Source organism: Lepidochelys kempii, chromosome 9 (genome assembly GCF_965140265.1).
Source record: "Lepidochelys kempii isolate rLepKem1 chromosome 9, rLepKem1.hap2, whole genome shotgun sequence".
Lineage (NCBI taxonomy): Eukaryota > Metazoa > Chordata > Testudines > Cheloniidae > Lepidochelys > Lepidochelys kempii.
Window position 1 is genome coordinate 81,776,419 of NC_133264.1, and position 21,494 is coordinate 81,797,912.

Genomic DNA, 21,494 nt, shown 5'->3' on the forward strand with positions numbered 1-21,494 from the left:
TGTCCTTCTAATAATTTCTCATGCAACTAACTGCCAAAAGTTTCCATAAGGAGGTTTAGTATCAGTTCTGGGAGGCCAGTTGTGGGGAGGTACCCATGAGAGGGTGACCATCTTAAGGAAAGGTGCATTGTGTGGGAAAGGGTGAGAACCCACTAATCATTCGCACTTTACATCTTCAGAGCTCTGTGCAAACTCGGACTAACAGAGAAGAGATTAGACCAGCTAATGTGCCAGTTTTGCCTCCCAAGGACACTGTGGTGCGCTGCATTCCATCTGCCTGGCCATATTTTCTCCACATATTTCATGGAGTGATAGTTCATCCCCCCTTCCTTCCTGTGACACATTCTCCTCTGTCCTGGGTTCTCCAGTCAGAGATTCCTACACCACAGAAGGAGACGATTAGGGAAGATCAAATCATCTCTTGTTTTGTTTACCTTGGAAGCATTTCTGAAACCTCAAGCTATTGGAGTCTTGAGGGCTTACTCAGGGAAAATAGCCCATTAAAAGTAATACACACTTTGCCTCAGCAAATGACTGCAGGATCAGTCACTTGGGCAAGGCTCAATCTGGAGAGGCAATCCTAGACAACTCACTGAAGGAAAATCAGACCTGGCTAAAGACCCTTCTGGATCTTAAATAAAGATATTAGGGGTCAGCTATCTACGAGTCTGACCTTGCCTGTAATGCCCAAGGAGAAACATTCCTTAAGGGCTAACTGAACACAACATGAATGTACAGACAGAATCCCAATGGGAACCAATCTCACCTCTTGATATACAGCCTTAATAGGAAACCCTGCGTACATTTAATGCATCATGATCATTATTTATCAGGTCTAGAAACTATGGAGTGAAATCATGCAGCTAATTAGTCAGATTCAAAAGCTAAACATATCAGACTATGACAATCCTTGAATTTCCTTAGATATTAAATTGACATGTGATTTAAATTGTCATGTTCTGGATGCATGCACAACTTACTAACGTTATTGACCATCCAAAACAATAGAGAGAGAGAGATCAAATCCTGGCCTTGTGTAATACATTATGTGTGTGTTTTATAGATTAAAAAAAAAGCCAACTAGAAAGCATGTCTTTAATCGTACTGAACACAAGGTTTCTTCTCCACATTTATCTTACATTATCTGATGTACAAATTGTTCTTTTTCATTAAGGGTTATATATACTACACAAAGTACCCCAATGCGCTAAGCAGACAGTGCAAAGCATAGTCATAGGGGTTAACCGTGCCAGTGGAGTTCATACATTGAGTGTGCCCCTGGGAGCTGTGAGGATGTACCACTGAAACCCCCAGCTAGGCATTTCTGAAAATTCTGCAGGGAAGCAAGCAAGCAGGATGTGCTTGGTCCATGTAGTCAAACTGCTGACACATGTTTCTGCAACCGAACAAGCAGACTTTAGCACTTGGGACCAGATTTTCAAAGGTAGTTATGTGCCTTGCTTGCTTAGGTGCTTTTGAAAGTCCCACTTGACATCTAGCTGCATCTTTAAGTGCCTGAATACCTTTGAAAATCTGGCCCTTGATTTTTACTGTCTTATCTTTGGCCATGTGTAAATATTCATATTGTTTGGCGGGGAAGATTAACCTATTATCTTTTGAGTCTATGACTAGCTCTACCTCTAATCCATTATTCCTAGCAGTGAGTATGATAATGAACACTCTTGGAAAGGAAATAATGTACCCAAGCAAGCAAGGCACCTAAATACCTTTGAAAATCTGGTCCCAAGTACTAAAACCCTTGAAGTATACTGTACTAGAATGTGATGGATGCTCTGTGTTAGTCTGTGCTGTGACTAACCTCTGACATCCTCTGGCCACATGTTTATTCTCAGCTATGTCAGTGTACCATCAAAAGTACATGAATTGTTTACTACATCAATAAGCTGTATACCCCTTACTATCCATGCTCTATGATAGACTAAACATCACCACCACCTGCATGTAGAATACTTCTTCTCAGCCAGGCATGATTCATGTATGGAATGATACCAAAAAGGGAAAAGCTAACGGTACCTGGTAAACTAGACCCCATTTTTAGTGCTGCTATACGGTGCTGGAAAGGCAACTCTGGGGCCAGCTGCGGGGAGGTACCCATAAATCTACAAAGGAGTGTTAGCACAAACACTCCCAACTTACCATCCATGTGTTGCAACCTTCACCCGGATAGACCCCCTTCTAGGGGAGACAGGTTTGTTCAGTCTCCAGGGCCTAATCAATCAGTCTCACTATTGAGGCTCCCAGCTAGGCATGAGTGCCAGCTGTGATGGTGTTTGTGAAATGGACATCTTTACCTCTACTTTGGGCTATGATGGATGAAGGACCAGCATGACTGCCTCATTCAATGCAAAGCAAGAAAGACAAATAAAGGCAAAATATGTCTGGGAGCACAGATACCAGTTTTAAAAATACATAGTATTACTTCCCAGGGCAACACTTCTAGCACTTTAATAGATGCTGAGAAGCCTAAACTGCCAATCTCACCCTAAACCCCTGGCTCACTTGTGCTCTCTCTTAATTCAGGCACTAATGAGTAATTACAATGTAGTGGCAGGGTAATTAATGACACCACAAATAGCATCTAATTAGATGGTAAATTTATGAATGTGTAAATGATTGATCTTTTAAAGTGCAGTGCAGGTTATATGATCTCTACGTTAAACTGCAAGCTCCTCAGGAGACCGTCCTGTCCTTTTATTTTTGTCCGTAAAGTGCCACGCTGACCTGTGATGCCATAAATAATAATAACGGTAAATACAATCCCGCTGATTGGATCTAGTGACACAGGACCAGAGCCTCTACCATGCGCAGAGCCTGAGAGCTCTTCATAGGAAAGTTCCTTAGGGTTGGAATGCCTCTCCTGGGACCACGGAATGGCAGGGGAGCTGATGCTGCCAGGCATAGGGGAGCCTCTGCAGTCACTGCAACACCAATACCAGGGGTTTTCTGGCATGTGGATCCACTGGCCACACCCTGAAAACCCCCCTCACAAACCTGCTCAAGGTAGCTTTGCTCTGCTAGGGCTGTACATTCATTATCCTTGCAGTGCTTCTCTCTGCACAGTAGACTCTTGTTCTGTGCCATCGTGTCCAGGACTTTACTACAGTCCTGACCTGAGTCAGAAGATTTGGTCCACATTAATCCATAGGAACAAGTAATTTCAAGAGAGAACAATCCAGTGCTGGTGGACATATGAACTAAGACAAGCCCCACAAGTCACTCATCTCTAATATCTATGGTTCTATCAGTGTGTAATTACATGGCACTTACCACTAAAGCCTAAGTAAAGTTATTACAGGCCTGATCCTGAAGCCCTTATTCAGACAAGGTTCTCATTGACTTTAATGGGTGTGACTTCAGGACCAGGCCCACAGTTGCACAACATTTATGCCCCAGTACCATGAAGTGTCACCTGTTCTGAGAAATTGCTAGCACATCACTCAAACATAAAAGTATCAGTGTGCCGAAAATGCGGGAGAGGGGGGAGCTTCTCTCAGCTAAAACAAGCAGCTACCGGTTACACTGTCAGGCAGCTTAAAAAAGAGCTAAAGATAGAAGATTTATGAGGTCAGAGCTCTCTGGAGAATCCAAACTAAATATTATGTTTGGTCACCAAAAGCAAAGCCTTCAAGGAACAGGACATCTTCAAAAGTAGGAGCATTTGAGCAATATGATGGTAGCTCTTCCCCAGTTTACTGCATCACAACAGTATTCTTCAAATCCTCAGAGGAAGGTTGGAAAATAAATAATCCCTTGTCTTTCAGGTAATGATCCTGTGAGAACCGCTAGGCTCAAGAGCCTGATCCAATTCTCACTGAAGTCAAGGGAAAAACAGGGTCTGATGTCTGGACCTGCCCTGCACTGCACTTTCCATTCACTTCAACAGGAGTTGGATCAGACTTCAGTAACATAATTAGCCATGGAGAATAGACCTCATTTATGGAAGATCTACCTCTCTATCTCTGGGATACTCATCACCATAGTAACTAGTCATTTCCCAGGAAGATCTGCACAGACACATCCCTTGTGGACTCCATGGAGTAGATGCTTCAACTGATTCTCCATAGCAGGCTCAACATAATGTATTTATTTTTAACTGGCTACAGGATATCTCATGTGGTAAATAAACTGAATACAGTTTCCCCTGTATGCAATCTTTTATTTACTATTTTTAATCAATGTCCATAAATTGGCAGGCATGACAAGACTCATAAAATGGAAATAGGAGCTCTCACTAGGTAGGTCCAGGTTGTTAAATGTTTGGCATAGTGTGATTGTGTGTTGTCAGTAAACTATCAGGCTCTCTTTTAACATGACACATTACACCTTAATGTATAGTGGATTTTTGCTCAGCCTGCTTCTGATGTACTTGATAGAGAGGAGAAATTCAATCAGCTGTGACCTGGATTGTACTTTTTACTGGCTGCCAAGCTAGATAAAATATTTAAATATTCACTTTTATATCACCCCATCTGGGGACTGAATGTTTCTGGTTGTATAACGTAGCCTGGCCTACTTTTAGCAGTGTATATGGAAACAGGCACACATATACAAAATATTTAAAACTAGGAGTTTATGGACCCTATTCTCAGCTGGTGTAAATTATTATAGTACCGTTGACTTAAATGGAGATACATCAGTATACACCTGTTGAGGATCTGGGCCTATATACATTTGATTTGATACATAATGTAGGACTTGGGACAAAAATATATTAATTCTGCCTAACAAAACTATATAAGGACCAATCCACTGAGGTGCTGAGCCCCTCAAGTCAATGGCAAATGAGGATGCTCACCCCCTTTGTAGGATCAGGCCCATAGAAAACATGTATGGTCCGATGGAGTAACTCAGTGTTGCTCCACAGAAGTCAGGTGAACTGCGCCAGTTTATGGGGATCTGGCCCATAAACTCTTAGTGAGCTGTGATTCTCCTGCTTTGCTTGCAGAACTTTGTGTAGGGAATGTGCTTATGTCTGAGGGGGAGCGATGGTTCTAGACAGAGCTGCAGCAAAAGGACAGCAACATGTGCTCTGAATCAGGTGGTATTTATGAGGGAGAGGAGGGGAGCATATGGCACAAGCACGTAAATAGATATGGAAGGAAAAGCAAGTCCACTCAACTGCTGTGAGAGGGTTCACGGTGGCATTTTGTCTCTGCAAACAGCACAAGTGCGCACCTACCCGCATGCACTGAGTAGATATAGCTTTAAAAGCGTCTCTGTTAAACACCCCGCCATCCAAAAGACTTTGTCCCTTAGGCTGCTGTGCAACAACCATGTGGCCAAATGGACTTTCGGAAAGATGGCTGGTGTGACCCCAGAGAGAACAAAACACTCCAAAGCTGTGTGCTAGGAAATATACTACAGGATCAATCCTGGCATGGGCCTGATCAATCTTACTACAGCTACTCCTCAGTGGATTGCTTAGCACAACACATAATGCAACTACAGCTATAAACACAAAAGAGAGGGGCCAATGGTGGCCAGCGGTGCTCCAGCAATGGACTGGAGTTGTTAAGGAGACAGAACAGGCTGGGGATCAATCCCCCTAGTGCAAGAGCAACATAGGGCCAACGTAAGCAGCCAATACACTACCCTCCTCAATCGCAGCACATAAGGGCCCCTTTCTACTCTGGCCATCGCATGCCAGTGTAGGAAGAGGTGTCCCCATATCACTCACTGTCGTGGGCTGTAGTGCAGCCTACAGACAGCCACGGGGATGGTGCTGTAAGTGAGAGTAGCCCCTCTTCGAGTTCACACCAGGAGCTGTTTCAGCTCCCATAGCAGGCCAGAATCTGGGCAGTGCAATGCTGACATAAAGCCATGTGCTCCGGGGCTGTGACCTGTGGGCTATGCCTCTGTCTCCATGTGTGTCTGTCCCCACAGTTCCTAACCAAGATATGTCTTCCTATGTACAGCTTTGAGGGCTAATCTTGCTTCTTCTGAAACTACCAGGGGTTTTGCCACTGACATCAAAGGGAGCAGAATCATAGAGTCATAGACGTGTAGGACTGGAAGGGACCTCGAGAGGTCATCTAGTCAGGGCCAGCTCTAGGTTTTTTGCCACCCCGAGCAAAAAATTTGCCACCCCAAGCTCTGAGAGCGCAACTGCCCAAGCAAAAAAAAAAAATAAATAAAGGGTGGCCAGAATGCCGCCCCTGGAATTGTGCCGCCCCAAACACGTGCTTGCTTTGATGGTGCCTAGAGCCCATCTAGTCCAGTCCCCTGCACTCAAAGCAGGGCTATGTAATAACTAAACCACCCCTGACAGGTGTTTGTATAACCTATTTTAAAAGCCTCCAGTGACGGAGATTCCACAACCTCCTAGGCAATTTGTTCCAGTGTTTAACTACCTGACAGGAAGCTTTTCCTATAATGTCTAACCTAAACTACCTTTGCTGCTTAAGCCCATTGCTTCTTGTCCTATCCTCAGAAGTTAATGAGAACAATTTTTCTCCCTCCTCCTTTTAACAACCTTTTATGTATTTGAAAAGTGTTATCATGTCCCCTTTCAGTCGTCTCTCCTCCAGACTAAACAAACCCAATTTTTTCAATCTTCCCTTATAGGTCATGTTTTTCAGACCTTTCATCATTTTTGTTGCTCTTCTCTGGCCTTTCTCCAGTTTGTTCATATCTTTCCTGAAATGTGGTGCCCAGAACTGGACACAATACTCCAGTTGAAGCCTAATCAGCACGGAGTAAAGCGGAAGAATTACTTCTCATGTCTTGCTTACAACACTCCTGCTAATACATCCCAGAATGATGTTTGCTTTTTGTGCAACAGTGTGAAACTGTTGACTCATATTTAGCTTGTGATGCACTATAATCCCCAGATCCCTTTCTGCAGTACTCCTTCCTAGGCAGTCATTTCCCAGTTGGTCCAGATCATTATGAATTTTAATCCTATCCCCCAGGCCACTTTATGCCTGAAAGCAGGTGTGCCGGTTTGGAGAGAGGCCCCAGCTTTGGTTTGTTATGATGTCTTATGAAAGGCCATGTCAACAATGCTGGAGAAAATGATCAACTAACATCTTGGGTTGTGCAAATGACAACAAACCCATTGCAGAGCCAAGTCCTATCCTCTAGTTCAGGCCAGGCTCCCATGAACTAGTGAGTTTTGCTTGAGTAAACTGGGCAGAGTCTGGCCCTGTCACAGGTAGGAGCCAATCTGTGGTGGGCAAGACTGTGCACCTGATTCTGATGTCATAAACCAGAGTAAATCAGGAGTAACTCACTGAAGTTAATGGAGCTACACAGGTATGAAACCAGTGAAAGTAGAGCAGAGTCAGGCTCTGTGGCTTTAAGACACAGCTCACATTTGCAAAGGTGAGAAGGGTAGTGGTCTGCGCTCTGGAGGCCATTCCCTCAGGCACTGTGCCTACAATGCCTCACCTGACACCAATATCCTTCTCTGCATTAGAGTCCCCACACCTTGCACATCCAGCATGCAAGGGCAGGGACTGTGCCGAGGCCCCACACAAGGTCATAAGGGGAAGTCTCCTTGCAGCCTTTTCCCTTCCTGAGGTGCCATGTAGCCCTCAAGTCAAAATCCCCCTTCCTCCGCACTCACACACAACAGGGCCAATGTTCAGGGGCTGTTGCCAATCCCATCACTGCTTTATCACAGCCATGTGGGCCAGCTGATATAAACCTACGATCAGTACCAAAGATAAAGGCAATTACTAAATCTCGTTAGCATTCACTTTATGTCTGAATATATTATGTTTTTCATCTTACACATCAAGCCCATCAGTCTGGGATTTCTCTTCATTTGTGGGTCACATCAAAATCATGCATATATTAACAACACCATATAATAAATACTTATGTGGTTTTGTATATGTTATTTTTAACATACAAGGCTTTTCCTGACCTTGCAGTAGGGGTCTAATCCTACTCGCCTCACTGAGGAAAGCAGCATCATTGACTTCAGTGGCGCTACTTGCCTGAGTAAAGAGATCAGGGTTTGGCTTGCAGCTTCCTACCTCTGTATTTTCCATTTCTCAGGGAGGGGGTTGCCTGCTAGTTCTTAACAGAGACAAGATGATGGTAGGAGCAAGAGCCTTTGGTGTAACTACTGCATACCAGGACTTCCCAGCTCAACAACATGGCACCAGCTCTTTCTATATGTGTTTAACATTCCCATTGCCCCAGGAGCTGCAGCTGAGCTGTTGGGTCCTCTGTTAATGCCACTGAGAATCTGTGTTGCATCCTGCTGGATTGTTGTCTTGTTTTCTTTCTCCTTTCCTGTTGCTGGTCTGACATGTGCCGTCTAGCTGCAGTTTTTCAGGAACTATTGCTGCTTGGTTAGAATAGCGAACCCCATCGCCCCCGCTCCCTGCAAAGCGGGCTGGCTCAATAGCAGCATTCTCTAGTAGATAAGGGTGAATGGTGGCACTAGCCAAATGGGACCCTATTCAAAGTGACACTTGTGGGCTCCAGCCAACGTTTTCCCTGCCCTTCACCAGGTCTTCCTGCCTGCAGGCACCCCAGGCATTCTCACTCCGGCTGACCACTAGCTGCCTGTATCCTTCCCTTGGCTTTTTTCAGTCACCTGCATGGACAAAGAAGCCAGAGGGTGGAGCCAAAGTGTAAGCTTCCTGTTACCGGGAGGGAAATAAGAGAATCCAGTTTCATTCACCACCCATGAGTCAGACAAGACTGTGGATGGGGAAGTGGAAATGGTGAATTTGCTGATGTGTACGTGTGTGTCCCTGGAACACTGGGGCCCTATTTGACCATATCATACAGACTCAAGGGTGACACTGGCCAGTTTTCTATTGGTCAGAATCCATTTCCTGTTCTCTTGTAGTTTTCAGAACTGACTGTGGGTTTTCAATATTTCCCATAGGATCCCTTTGGATTCTCAGGGCTTCTCCCTTAGTATGCATGAAAATGCTTTTATGAATCACTGTCCATTTGGATTAATAAACCAAATACTATTCACTGGTGTTTTCAGCATCTTAACTCAGGGCCTGATCCTGCCAATCTTACTCATCATCCCCCAGTTCAGAGTCATTGTCAGGTTTGCTGTACTCCACCCCGACCCAGTACCACTGCTCTTGGAGTACAGTACTATTCAGCCTGAGTAAAAGTGGAAGAATTGTTCCCTCAATAACTATTTCGGGAATAAGATTGAATTCGCCTCAATTGTACAAGGAGATTCTCAGATAATAGAAACTGAAAATCAAAATTCAACCCAAAGGGACAAATATTGCTCCCTACTAACTCCAGTGGGGTTGCTTTGGTGCAGCTGAGAGTTGTATTTAGCCTGGTTAATTTTATTTCAAATAATAATAAGGTGATACAACAATAGGACAGCACTGTCAGCCAGTTATTTCTAGGCCTTCAGAATCTTTCTTAGACAACTTAAATCTATTGCAAGGTTCTTTTCTCTTTAAGCTGACTTTATCCCTTTCTACTCAGTAATGAGTGCTTTGTTTCTTGGCTGATGGCAAGAGAAGAGCAGGTTTACATTAAACTTTCCTTTCATGCTCTTCTCCAGGGAATCTGAGTGCAGAGAGGGAAATATAACCATTCCACAAACATCTGTGCCACCCCAGGATGTGCTCTTAAAAGTGAAACTGGGAGACAGCAGAGAACTCTCCTTTCTGACTGTCAGAACGCAAAGCTAACGACATTACTTTAAAGGGAAAACAGACTCTTTCTGCATGTAACTTTCAGGGCAACGAACAGAGCTTTTCCCTGGTTCCTATGGTCCAAATCCCAACAATTTTAAACATCTGCAGAAAATACAAACAAGTGAATTGTGATCTCTAGACACCTAAGACCATGTGGCTGTATTTGCTATGGGAACAGGATGCTTTTTCAGGAGCTTTTCATTATAAAATTAACATCTGGCCAAATAAGCAGTGCTGTTTCTGCAGTTTTGTTTCTCTACAAACACATGCATGGGGCCAGCTTGTGATTGCCGCCACCCTAGTGTAAATCCAGAGTAACTCCATTGATCCTCACCTCATTGTGTTCTCAGCATTATTAAAGTGTCATAGCCACACCTGGCGAGATTCTGGGCCTATGGCTGTTATTACTGCTTTTAAAGCATGTCCCACCAATGCACACTCTCCACTGACAACACTGCCATCATTTTTTCAACAATGCAACATGGTGTAAAAGCAAAGCTCCTGAATAAGCCACACTAACTGCTGACGGCGGTCAGCATTCGCTTTCAGGGAAGCCCAGCCATGCACACCTTCTTGTGGAGAAGCAGGGAGGGGGGAGTACACTCCAACACAGCATTCTGAGCTCTCTTAATCTGACCACTCATTGTCGTCCAGCTCCGAGTCATCGTCGGATTCGCTGTACTCCACTGCAATCCTGCGGGACAGGATAGTGGCTACATCATTGCCAACTGGCTCCTTCTTCGCCTCCTGCTCCCACTGTTCCTGGACTTTCCGGAGTTGAATTCCTGCAGTAGAGAGGAAGGAAAATCTCCAAGGTCAGCAAGAGCAGCTTACTCCCATTGTCTATATAAGCATGTGTGATGGCCACCCAAAGAGTGAACCAGGGACCTTCAGAACTAAAAGCATTGGCTGCTGTAGCTTAAACTACTGCTCCCTAGCTGGTGCTGTAGCTGACTCATCTCCTCTATGGATCTGGCAAAGAGGAGGACCTGTAAAAATCCACCCGCCTGCCCACCAGTGGGCTCCACGGGGCTCCAGAGCCACAGCCTGCCTATCTGCCTCCCTCCCTACTGTTCAACCCAGCGTTGTTCGCAGAAATGAAGAAGGAAAAGGCATGTTAGATCATGCTGTCCACCGCTTTCTCCATGGTGCCTAATGCAAGCTTGTTCCCTATTGGGCATTTGCTTGTGCTCTGTGCATCCCGGTTTTAAACATCCTGAATGATGGGGCTTTCCACCACGTTCCCTGGGAAGCTGCATGCAGTATGTTTCCCCTGATATCCAGACTGAATGGTCCTTTGCTCAGTTTCATCCCATCTCTCCTTCTTCTAACCCCCCATCAATAATTCCCCTCTCTTCAGTGTTTACAGGTAACATTAGCAACAAAATCTTCTTCAGAGGTCCCCTGAACACGCGGGCCTTGATCCCAGATCATGGAAACCAGTGCGGGACTTTGCACTGACTACAACGGGCTTTGGATCAGGCCTCTAGCGTGCGTGGGCATGTGCGTCTGCTGGAATCCCCAACATGTCCTTCTCTCTCCATCTCTGCTGAGCCAAGACCCCTCCCCCTCACTGCTGGTCAGTGCCAGTGTCCCAGGCCATAACTCACCCCTCCGAATCGCAGCAAGCAGGTCGCTCCTGGCATCGCTCATTGGTATCAGAGGGATCTGAGGTTTCCGAGGCTCAACCACCGCCGCCGGGGATGACGCCGAGTGAGCCGGCGAGGCAGCGACTGTTGGAGGACCAGGTGGAGGTGGGGGAGGTGCGACGGGGGGCCCCATGGGGCCAGTCTGAGGGGTGGAAGCAGCATATGGGCAGGGTGGAGCCGGAGGCGGGGAAGGTGCGTATGACGGGTGAGCCACAGAGGCTGCCGCGCTGGGCGCCAGGGCAGGAGGGGCTGAAATGGGGCTGTCGAAGGCAGTCTGAGCCGAAGGTATCACAGGGGGTGGGGGCGGAGGAGCAGGAGGCACAAAGTATTCTGCCAGGGGCATCTGCTGGGGACTGCAACAATTAAAGGACAGAAAGCAAATCAATGGCAATAGCAGAAACCACGCTTGCTAAAGAAATACCACACACGAACCGTAATGTAAGGAGCCGCCACTCAGGGTCCCCTAGTGGCAACCCAAACATCCCAGCTTTGGGAAATGCACAAGCTCAATTCCCCCCCGCAGTTTAAAGTGAGCACGGCATTTATCTCCAATGTCTGTCCTAAACTATTGTGCAGCTCAGCTATGTGCTGGTAAACAGCTCCCATGTTCCACCCCAGCAGTGGCTGCATTTGAAATGATTCCTATATATTCAGAGAAACCCACTTTGGTAACAAAAGCAGACAGTTTTCTAAAGTGTCACCCGAAAAGACATAAACACCAAAAATGACAGGGAACTCAGTCCCTGTAAGTGGATATACCGGATCAACTCCAGGCCTGGTTCCAGCAGGTGTAACTGCCAAGGAAGTCTCTGGGCCATGGAAGTTGATTAAACAATGGGCATAAGCTGTAAAATACTGTATCTTGGACCAGTTTGCCATTCAGTGAGTATGTAAAAACACGTGGGATTTACATGCTCAGAGGCAGGGGCAGGACAGCAACTGAAGGAGGGTGTAAGGCAAAGTAGTGTGGGGAGGGAAGCTTGTAAATCTTGAGTGAGAGCTGAGACGCTGGTGAACGTGGCTTCAGATGGCCTGGAAGGTTATGTTCCCTCTGGTCAGGGGACACCTGTTCTCCGTATTTCACCTTGAAAGGATATGCTGAAGTCCTACTGAGTGACTGATCATTTAAACGTACAAAAAGTAAGGGGAATACAGAGATCTGGCTCAATCCCCATCCTTAGGTCAGTACATTGTGCCTCTGAATGGAAACCGCTGTGACAGGGGTCCACAGCCTCTGATAGATCAGTGTTCCACCCAAAAGAAAATATATTGTTAACTTATTGTTTGGAAAATGTCTTTGCCTTGCAGATGCCAAAGGGGCAGGTAACATAGTGGCAGTGAGGTGCTTCAGACTCATTCACAAAAGCCGGTTAAGTCCCTGCATCATACCAGGAACAGTATCCGCAATTACACCAGCTGAGACAAAGTTAAAGGGGCTACAAATTATTCTCTGTCAAGGCTGGTCTGACTGACTGCTGGGGTCAGGATGAAATCTCCCTCCCGTTGTACAGAATTGTGCATTTAGGTTCATTTCTGTGAGGGTGCAGGGGAGATTACACCTTCCTCTGAAGCCTCTGGCATCGGTCACTTTAGCTATTCAAAGTGATACTGAATTAGAAGGAGCAGTGTGACAATCTGTAGGATCCTGTTAGGCTCAGGATACATAATGATCTTTGAAGACTGAAATCCTTTTATTTGATGGTGAAGCTGACCAGACAGAGAGAGAGGATACATCTACACTGCAATAAAAAACCCTCAGCACCAAGTCTCAGAACTTGGGTCAGCTGACTTGGGCTTGTGGGGCTCAGGCTATAGGGCTAAACATAGCAGTGCATCTGATGAAGTGGGTTCTAACCCACAAAAGCTTATGCCCAAATAAATGTGTTAGTCTCTAAGGTGCCACAAGGACACCTCGTTATTATAGCAGTGTAGGACGTTCAGGCTCGAGCTGGAGTCTCAAGGGGTCTCAGAGCCTGGGCTCCAGCCCAAACATCTACACTGCCATTTTATAGGCCCACAGCCCAAGCCCTGTGAGCCCAAGTCCACTGATGCAGGCTAGTGCTGCCCATGCCATGGGTCTTTTATTGCAGTGCAGACATACCCAGGAAGAGAATTGAGTTTAGAACCCAAATGGCCCCTTTAAAGGACCATCTCAAATGAATGGATTGAATTATTTTTTTAGTCTTTTGTTTTGCTTGTGACTCTGGAGTAAGAGCTCCCATGGGATTATGAACTTGGAGGGCACTGAAAAACAGAAAGAGAATACTTGCAGAATAGGAAAGGTCTCCCCAAGCCAAGTGCTCACTGGAAGCTGTCCAAGGTCCCGAACAAATTATTTCCCCTCCCCTGCCACCTTCTAATTGGCAGAAATCATCACGAGCAAAATTCTGCCCTCAAATAGAACCATGTACAGGGTTCCACGGGATGACAGAGGGCAGAATCTGAGCTTGATTATGACTTTTTTGACAGCAGTTTATCTTTGGGTGACAGTAAAGGCTAGTAGCAAGGGGAAGGCTGGATGAGTCAGAGAGTTGGGACTAGGATAGGGATCTTTACATATCGAGGTTACTGGATTGAATTTGGACCAGTCTTGTACTGGTCTAGTCATCACTGTGGCATGATGTGAAAGGAGATGGTGTTTTCTGAGTGCAGTTCCTGATCAACAGGTGTTGCCCTCTCACAAAGCACCCTCACAGATGGCACCAACTGATGTTCTTGTTGGCAGGCTGATCACATGACTAAAGGGATGACTGGGTCATGGAGACTGAACTACCATCTCTCACCTCATGAATGGTAAGGGACACTTACAGAAGGACCATCTACGGGACAGTTGCTGCCTATCGCTTACTTGTTCTGTGGACAGAGGACCTCACTTTCTATGGCTGTCAACCGGGCACCTTTCCAAAGCACGAAACTCATTTAAAGGGAGAAACAGGTCACTGGATGAAGGAAAGCAGGTTGAAATCCATACCCATACTCCTTGACTATCTGAGGTCTTGGTCCATTCAATATAGTCTCTGGATGCTGCGGCACATGGGGCTGCTGGACTCGGTTGAGACTGTTCTGACGGCTTCCTGCTGCTGAGGGCCTGTAGACATGTTCCTGGGCCTGGTTAGCGACCAGGATGATTTCTTTGTTGTCAGTTGACAGGTGTGAGGCTGGAGCTAATTGCTGCACAGGGTGGTTAGGACTGGCTGGGTATGAGTGATCAGCTGCATCTGACGCATAAGATCTATTGCACACAAAAATACCAAAGGTTGTATTCCTGTATGGAGGGCCTGGAGGGAAGGCAAGGTGAGGACAGGTCAGGGAGGAGTATTATGGCACCTATTGGCATTTGGGATCAAGGCATCAACACGAGGAGACATGATGTGTAGCCACCAAAATACAAACATGCAAGACCGTATTGGGATGGTGCAAGCAGAGGGTAGGGAGGCGGCAATAGCCTTTCAGGCTAACGAACTAGCCTTTCAGCTCAGCTGGGTGGAAATCCTAGCTTAGGTCCCAAATGAAAATGTTCTGGTCTCATCTCAGCTCCACACAGAGATCGCAAAACCAATGCGGAATTAGACATGATTCGGCAGGTGCAGGACCAACCTAGCAGGGGTGTTGCACATCAGAACGCAGGTACATGTGCTAAGCAGCAGGCTGTGGGAGTAGTTTGCACAGTGCCTGCCTTCCCTGAACCTGCTTCCTAGCCAGCGCTAAGGGTCCTTCACTGCCATGAGGAACCAATTCACCCAGAAAATCGAAAAGGAAAAAAGAAAGGTGAAGAAAAGCAAAGAAAAACAATAAAGCGTGTAATACAGAAAACCTGCCTATTGTCTGGGGACAGTGATCCTTCCGATGAGGCCATGTGATATGGGGATGGTGAGAACCTGTTATCGGGCCGGAATTCTTTATCATATGCCATCATGTTCCACTCCAGGCGCCGGTTGCGGGCTTTTCTCACTTTCTTCACCTCCCGGGTGGAATCTTCCACTAACCGCTGCTCCTGGAAGCAGATAAGCACTGTCCTGTTAGCATGACTGCAGGGTGGCTGCCTGCTGACTGTACACAGCACAATGTTTGTTTGAGCTTGACTTCAAGTAAGGATTTTAGGTTATGTATATAAGGGTAACAGGGATACCAAACAATCCTGGAATTCTCAGGACATATTATTTTAGATCCTGAGTCCCAACTACTAGGACATATTGTTAGCACTTCCCCTCCACACTCCCTTTCCCTCCTGTAATGATGAGTCCTGGTGCACCACCACTGCCTGTTTTTCATTCAACTACGTAATAAGGTTGTGCTGATCTAAACACCAATCGCAATCACAAGGCTGGTTCTGGAGCAGCCCAGAGCATGTACAATGGAACGGAAGGCTGTGAGCACCGGCAAGTTCAGCCAGTGTCTTCACCTTCTAAACTGGTACAATTAGCTGTGAAAGCTGGGGTAGAATCATTGGCGTCTGGAATACATTCCAGAGACTTTCCATGTGATTTCCATGTAGATTTGGAAGCCTGAGCCAAACTACTGACAACCCAGAGAACAGTGAGGACATCAGTAACTCAGCCAGAGGTTAGGAGTGGGTGAAGTTCTGTGGCCTGCAATGTGCAGGAAGTCAGACTAGATGATCATGATGGTCCCTTCTGACCTTAATGTCTATGAGTCTATGAGAACATGGAAATTCAAGTCCGCAGTCACACTTGATGGAGGTAATAGCGTCAGGGTGAATCTCAAGCTCATGCCAATTGCCCTTTGTTGCATAGCCCATGTGAGCCTTTGGATTCCAGTGAGCCATTCCCACACCCATTGCTCTGACATCTTCCATCAGAATAGGCATTAGCCAAAGCAAACAGGACAAGACAAGGTCCAGCAGCATCCACTGGTGCTTATGGGATAAGCCTGTTTCTCTTCAACCCAGGCCTTAAACATGTTTTCTGACCACATGTGGGGCTTGCTTCTATTTTAAGACCTGCTTTTCTGTCCCTGGGCTCTTTAAAAAGAAAAGCAATGGGGTATCCTTTACCTACCACTGAAACTCCAGATTTCCTTTATATTTCTATTCTCAGGGGCCAATCCCTTGAATGCCTTATAGCTAAGGGGCATACAGGGGACTTCAATCAAGGTAGCATAATGTCAAAAATAGCCAAGAGGGATTTGTTTTCCAAAGGTTTCAGTGTCATATGACTCCCCAAACCAGAGCAAGCAACAAACCAGAAATTCATGGACACTAGACTGTCTTGTGATTCTTTTATTGCTGGTCTGGACATTAGGAGATCTGTATGTTTCCTGAATGTAAAAACCTCACAACTGGTGACTGGCACACATGAGGTAAGAATACCCAAGCTCCACCCAGGGCTCCTTGGGCAGTAGCCTGTTCAGGTGATAGGGTGGGAACCTAGCAGGCCTCCTTCACAAGTGACTACCACCAGAGCAGCATTGACTGGACATGAGTTTGAGGATGATAGTACGGTGAAGGGCACCTTAGAAATGGCAGAAAGAGCAAGAGATACTGCTCCCATTTCAGAAGGACACTATAACCAGACCGTATCAGACTATCAAACTAAGTCCAGACCAGCCTCATCTTAGGCCTGATTCAGAGCTTTCTCTGATGCCTTTACCTTCTGCCGGCGTTTCTCCTTTCTCTTGTCCTCAGTCGCCTGCAGCATCTTCTCCTTCCACAGGTTGAAGAAATATGAAGGGTCGGTGTAGAATTTGAGGCCATCTTTCTTGTCATCCCTGAAATGATCACAGCAGAGTTGAGGAGGGGTAGAGGAAATTCTCAGCAACAGGATAAAATATTATTAATAACTTAATGGCTAAAAACAAAGGCACGTTAATGAGCCCAGCACTTGGGAAACGAACCCCAACGAGCTCCGCTGGTTGGTGGCAAGACACCTCTTTGCTTCAGCCTATAGTTGCCTATTCTCTTCTCTCTAGCTGCCGCCTTCCATCCCCTCACTGTTCCATCCCCATCCCCTATCCCACTCTCCTCCCATTCCCCTCTCACCACAACATAGATCATTAAGGATTTGGCACAAAGGACACTCAAGTAATTGCTAAAAAATGGAAAATACTATTGGCTTCAAAGTCAGTGGTTTATTAAGGCCTGTTTGACATACAGGCTGATATAGAATTCCAGGAGACCCTCTAATTTTCCAAAGAAGCTCCCATATGTTACAACTCCCTCCCACCCCCTAGAGATACATGAGGGTGGGGTTTGGGTTCCTGCCTTTTTAGATGATCCAGGCCATATTTAGCTTCAAACTGTTAGTGATCAGTGACGCTTTCTCACATCACATTTGTCATTGGAGGATCTGCACTGTGCAAGTACAGAGTATTATTGGCTGTATTAAATAAACTCTGGGTGGTTTCGGTTGTCTTGTACGAGAGATGCGATCGTGGTACCTGCAATGCCGAGAAAGCTGAACAGCCGGGAAAAGAGCATCATTTACTGAACCATCACCAAACAGTGGACCAATATTCTCCTGTAACCACCCAGTAACACCGCTCGAAACAACTGTGACTTCAGGCTGACTCCAGCGCAGCACTTGAGGACAAGGGCAACAATGGACTTCCAGAGGAAGCCCCATACAGCAGCATGAACAAAGTGTACAAGCAAAGAGATAAGGGGCCTGATTCTGAGCTAGCTAATGCTGAAGTAAATCAGAAGTAACACCACCAAAGGCAATGGAGTTACATTCGAGTAAAACTGATGTAAGGCTGATCAGAAGTGGATCCTTCCAATCTGATAGGAAACAATCTCTTCCAGAGTAGGTTTGGCTCGGCTAGGAATTGTTTGGTCTATGTTGAACCGTACACCGTGGTCACAGAGTGGGCATGAGGCATGTTGCTCAGGCCCAGCCCGCACATGCCCTACCTGTATGCCGTGAGGATGTTGAGCGGTGGCGGCTTGTCACACCGCTGGTACATCTCCATCACGGGGTTAGGGATGGAGTTCCGAGAGACCACCTGCTGGTTCTGCACCGTTGAGCTCTTGAATGCTTTCCGCATGTTGATGTCTTGAAGTGAAACTGTGACCACACAAGAAAGAAACCTTCATGTGCCAGGGGAAAGGCTGGGGGCCTGCTCTTTGCATTCTCAACACAACTCCTGAGCCAGGTGCCGGCCTTTTCTCTCTGCACCCTGCACTAACAACGCACCCTCGCCATTCGCACTGTGTCCTTGCATTTGAGCACTCCAGCCCTAATGCTCACATTGTGTGTTTGCCAGTCCCACCTGTGCCCAACATGTGCACTGCATCCAGCACTCACATGGCATGCCTGCTGTTTTCCCCTGTGCCCAACACTCATGCTGCATGCTTGCCGGCCTCACCCGAAACCCAGCGTGTAAATGTACAGCTATTCAAAACATAAACCAGACTTTGATACTCTAGACTAAAAGGTTGGCTCGTGTTCAATTTGAGTTTATTTGTGCAGGCTAGAGACTCATCCCAGGTCACTTTGGATGCCAGTGGTGCCTAGGCATTAATATTTCCACCTCTGTGTTATTTCACTGTTAAAATCAAAGCCTCTCCGATGGCAGCAAGCGGAATTTCTGCCATTTCCTCCACAATCAATGACAATCCATCCAGCCCTTTAGATCAGCGAGCATTTGCCCCGGCCTCTCCTGCATGTGGGCAAATGAGGCAGAGCTGTGTGTGGGAAGAGTGGGAGGCAGAAATCCAACCTCCGGCACAGCCACTTGAGCCATCCAAAGCTTTCCTGCTGACTGCCTGAGATGCCAACTCCACTACAAGTCGTGCTGCAGGAGCTCCCACCGGATGGAAAACAGCAATTTGCCAAAAAAAGGAACCACTCTGAGCTTGCGCACAGGCATACGCTGTGACAGCTCTGCTGACAGGCCTCCCTTCTTTGATGGGAAGTGGGCACGTTTTCATCACTGAATTGAAAGAGACCTACATTGGGTGAAGTTTCACTCGTGGCAGGATTTGTGTCAGGCAAGCACAAGCAGAAGTTCCGCACATCAGTGTGAGCTGTATGAATGCACTGGATGTTACAGAGGCTAAATGTCCAAGGAAAGGCAAACTGTCTCTAATGGAGGGAGTGTGCCAGGCTCTGTCAGATACACATGCAAATTTACTGGGGCAGATTCTTGACCCTGGTTAAGTCTCCTTTGCATGGAACAGCGGTACCTTTTGATTGGTGAAAAACAGAGCAATTTTGCTCCAAAAGTCACAAAGCGAAGGGACGTGGCAGAGTGCAATGGGATTTTGTGCAGAGGAATTTTTCTAAGCTAAGCCCAATGATAAGTCCAATTTTAATTTTCTAACATCCTTTGCAGCCACATGCAGCGTGACACTTTTACAAACAGTGGTGTTGCCTACTCTGCACTATATTCAACCAGGCTGTCTTGAATTCTTGGCCAATTCTTATTAGAGATGGGCCTGAACCAACCCCCCCAGATCTCAACACCCGGAAACTTTGTGGAAGTTCTGCTCCAGGCTAAACTTGAGGGCTTGTGGTTCATCTCTAACTCCTAATGCCTCATCAGAAAGATTGCACTGGCCCCCCTCTGCTATTTGCTGGGACTCTGGCTTTGTGGACCTGTTAGCATTTGCCACTCTCCTTCTTCTCCCCAGTATTCAAAAGATATCAAGTTCCCACATCAAAAGCCCAGCACAGTCATGGCTGTCTCCTAGCCTGTTCAGCAGACCAGGAAGCAACCTACATCCATTGAATCCGCTCTCTAGCCAGGCTGTGTGTGTCTGCAATACAGCTGGTCAGGAATTTTTCAATGAAGCTTTTTAACATCAGCAAATGTCGATTCATCAAACCCAAACTTTTCACAGGAAAGGGTTAGTTTCAACACTTCTTTTTGACTAAAAAAAATGTTTGGGAAAAAAGTTTAAAAGTTGTCAAAATGAAACAGTTTGATTAACTGGAGCCAAAAATTTTTTTTTTCAGCTTTTCAGTCTGTAAAAAGATTTGAGAACGATTTCTCGCCCTGATTCGGGGTGGGGCATTTTTTCAGTATCTCAGAAATTTTCCTAGGATGGGAAAATCATTTCCCTCACAGCTCTCATCTGCAGACACACTGAGCGCTTGTTTAGCAGGAGAAAGGCTCCGTATGTGTTACGGCCTGCACTCCTGTACCTATGTACCAGGGTCTGTTGCCTGTGCTCCAGTGCCTAGATCCCCATGTCTTTAGCCTCCATTGGGATGTTTGTAGTGCTTCTTCATATGTCTGACTGTCCATCAGTCACATTGATTAATTAGGCAGGTTTCCTGCTTCCCCGCCATCCTCTGCTCCTCTCTCAGGCTAATCCCATGCAGTGAGCTGATCAAATAATTGCCTGTATTCTCTCTGCTCCCAAACAAGGTAACTGTTCATATGTTTGCCGGCGGTATTTTCTCTTAACATATTTTGCATGGAGGGCTGCCAAGGCAGCAGCTACGCCACACAAGGAGGGAGGGGTGGTCTGGAAGGCAGGAATCGCCGCCTTCTGTCTGCAGGGGTTAAGGAGTGGCAGTGACAGACTGCCCAATTCTCCTTGTCCAGGTGGGTAGCCGCTGTGACCCCGGGTGACGGGCAATTCACGGCCGCATCAGCAGATACCTAAGGCTGCCCATGAGAAGCACTGAGACGTGACTGATAAGTTACCTGCATTCCAGGGATTCAATGAAGAAATAACCATAGCAACTGTGGCATTACACGGGGCTACCTCTGAGACAGCGCAGGGAAGATCTTCTTAAAGAAACACGCGGCGACATTTCCAAGGGAAGGACGTGTGTTGCAATGGGCACAGCCTGCAGAAATACTTCCAGCCAGCTGGAACCAGTATTCAACGCCAGAGGCCAAATCCTGTTGCCACTTAGACCCCGGTAACTTGAACGGGCCAGAGAATACACCATAGTCCTGATCATATTGGTAATCTTTCCTTAACCCTCCGGGCTGCTCTAACCTACACTCAGCTGCCATAGCCCCCAGGGGCTGCTCCAACAGCTGAGAACAGCTAACCTGCTGTGAGTTATGTTATCTGGGGTTAGAAGAGCAAGGATTTAAAACAAAGGAGTTCTGGAAAGGATACAAACCCTCCTGCTTTCCGGCATTAGCTGGCCTCCAGCTAAGGGGGTTAGGAAGACATGTTCCCTAGGAGCACTTTAGCGCGTAGCTGACTTCGGCAGGGTTCCTTGCACCTTCCTCTGAAGAATCTGGCAGTGGTTCATGACAGGAT

At 46.5% G+C, this 21,494-nt stretch overlaps 1 protein-coding gene across 2 annotated transcripts in view; it reads right to left on the minus strand.

The window, feature by feature from the left end:
* Window positions 1-1,081: 1,081 nt before the first annotated feature.
* Window positions 1,082-21,494, minus strand: part of LOC140917722 (actin-binding protein WASF3-like) — a 55,931-nt gene continuing 35,518 nt past the window's right edge. For both annotated transcript variants that reach the window (XM_073361104.1, XM_073361103.1), the window contains exons 4-9: window positions 18,177-18,330; window positions 16,918-17,035; window positions 15,127-15,302; window positions 14,280-14,540; window positions 11,270-11,661; window positions 1,082-10,444 (exon numbers count right to left, since the gene is read on the minus strand). In XM_073361104.1, coding sequence (XP_073217205.1) covers window positions 10,287-10,444; window positions 11,270-11,661; window positions 14,280-14,540; window positions 15,127-15,302; window positions 16,918-17,035; window positions 18,177-18,330 — 1,259 coding nt within the window. In that variant the 3' untranslated portion in view covers window positions 1,082-10,286. The remainder of the gene's footprint in view (window positions 10,445-11,269; window positions 11,662-14,279; window positions 14,541-15,126; window positions 15,303-16,917; window positions 17,036-18,176; window positions 18,331-21,494) is intronic.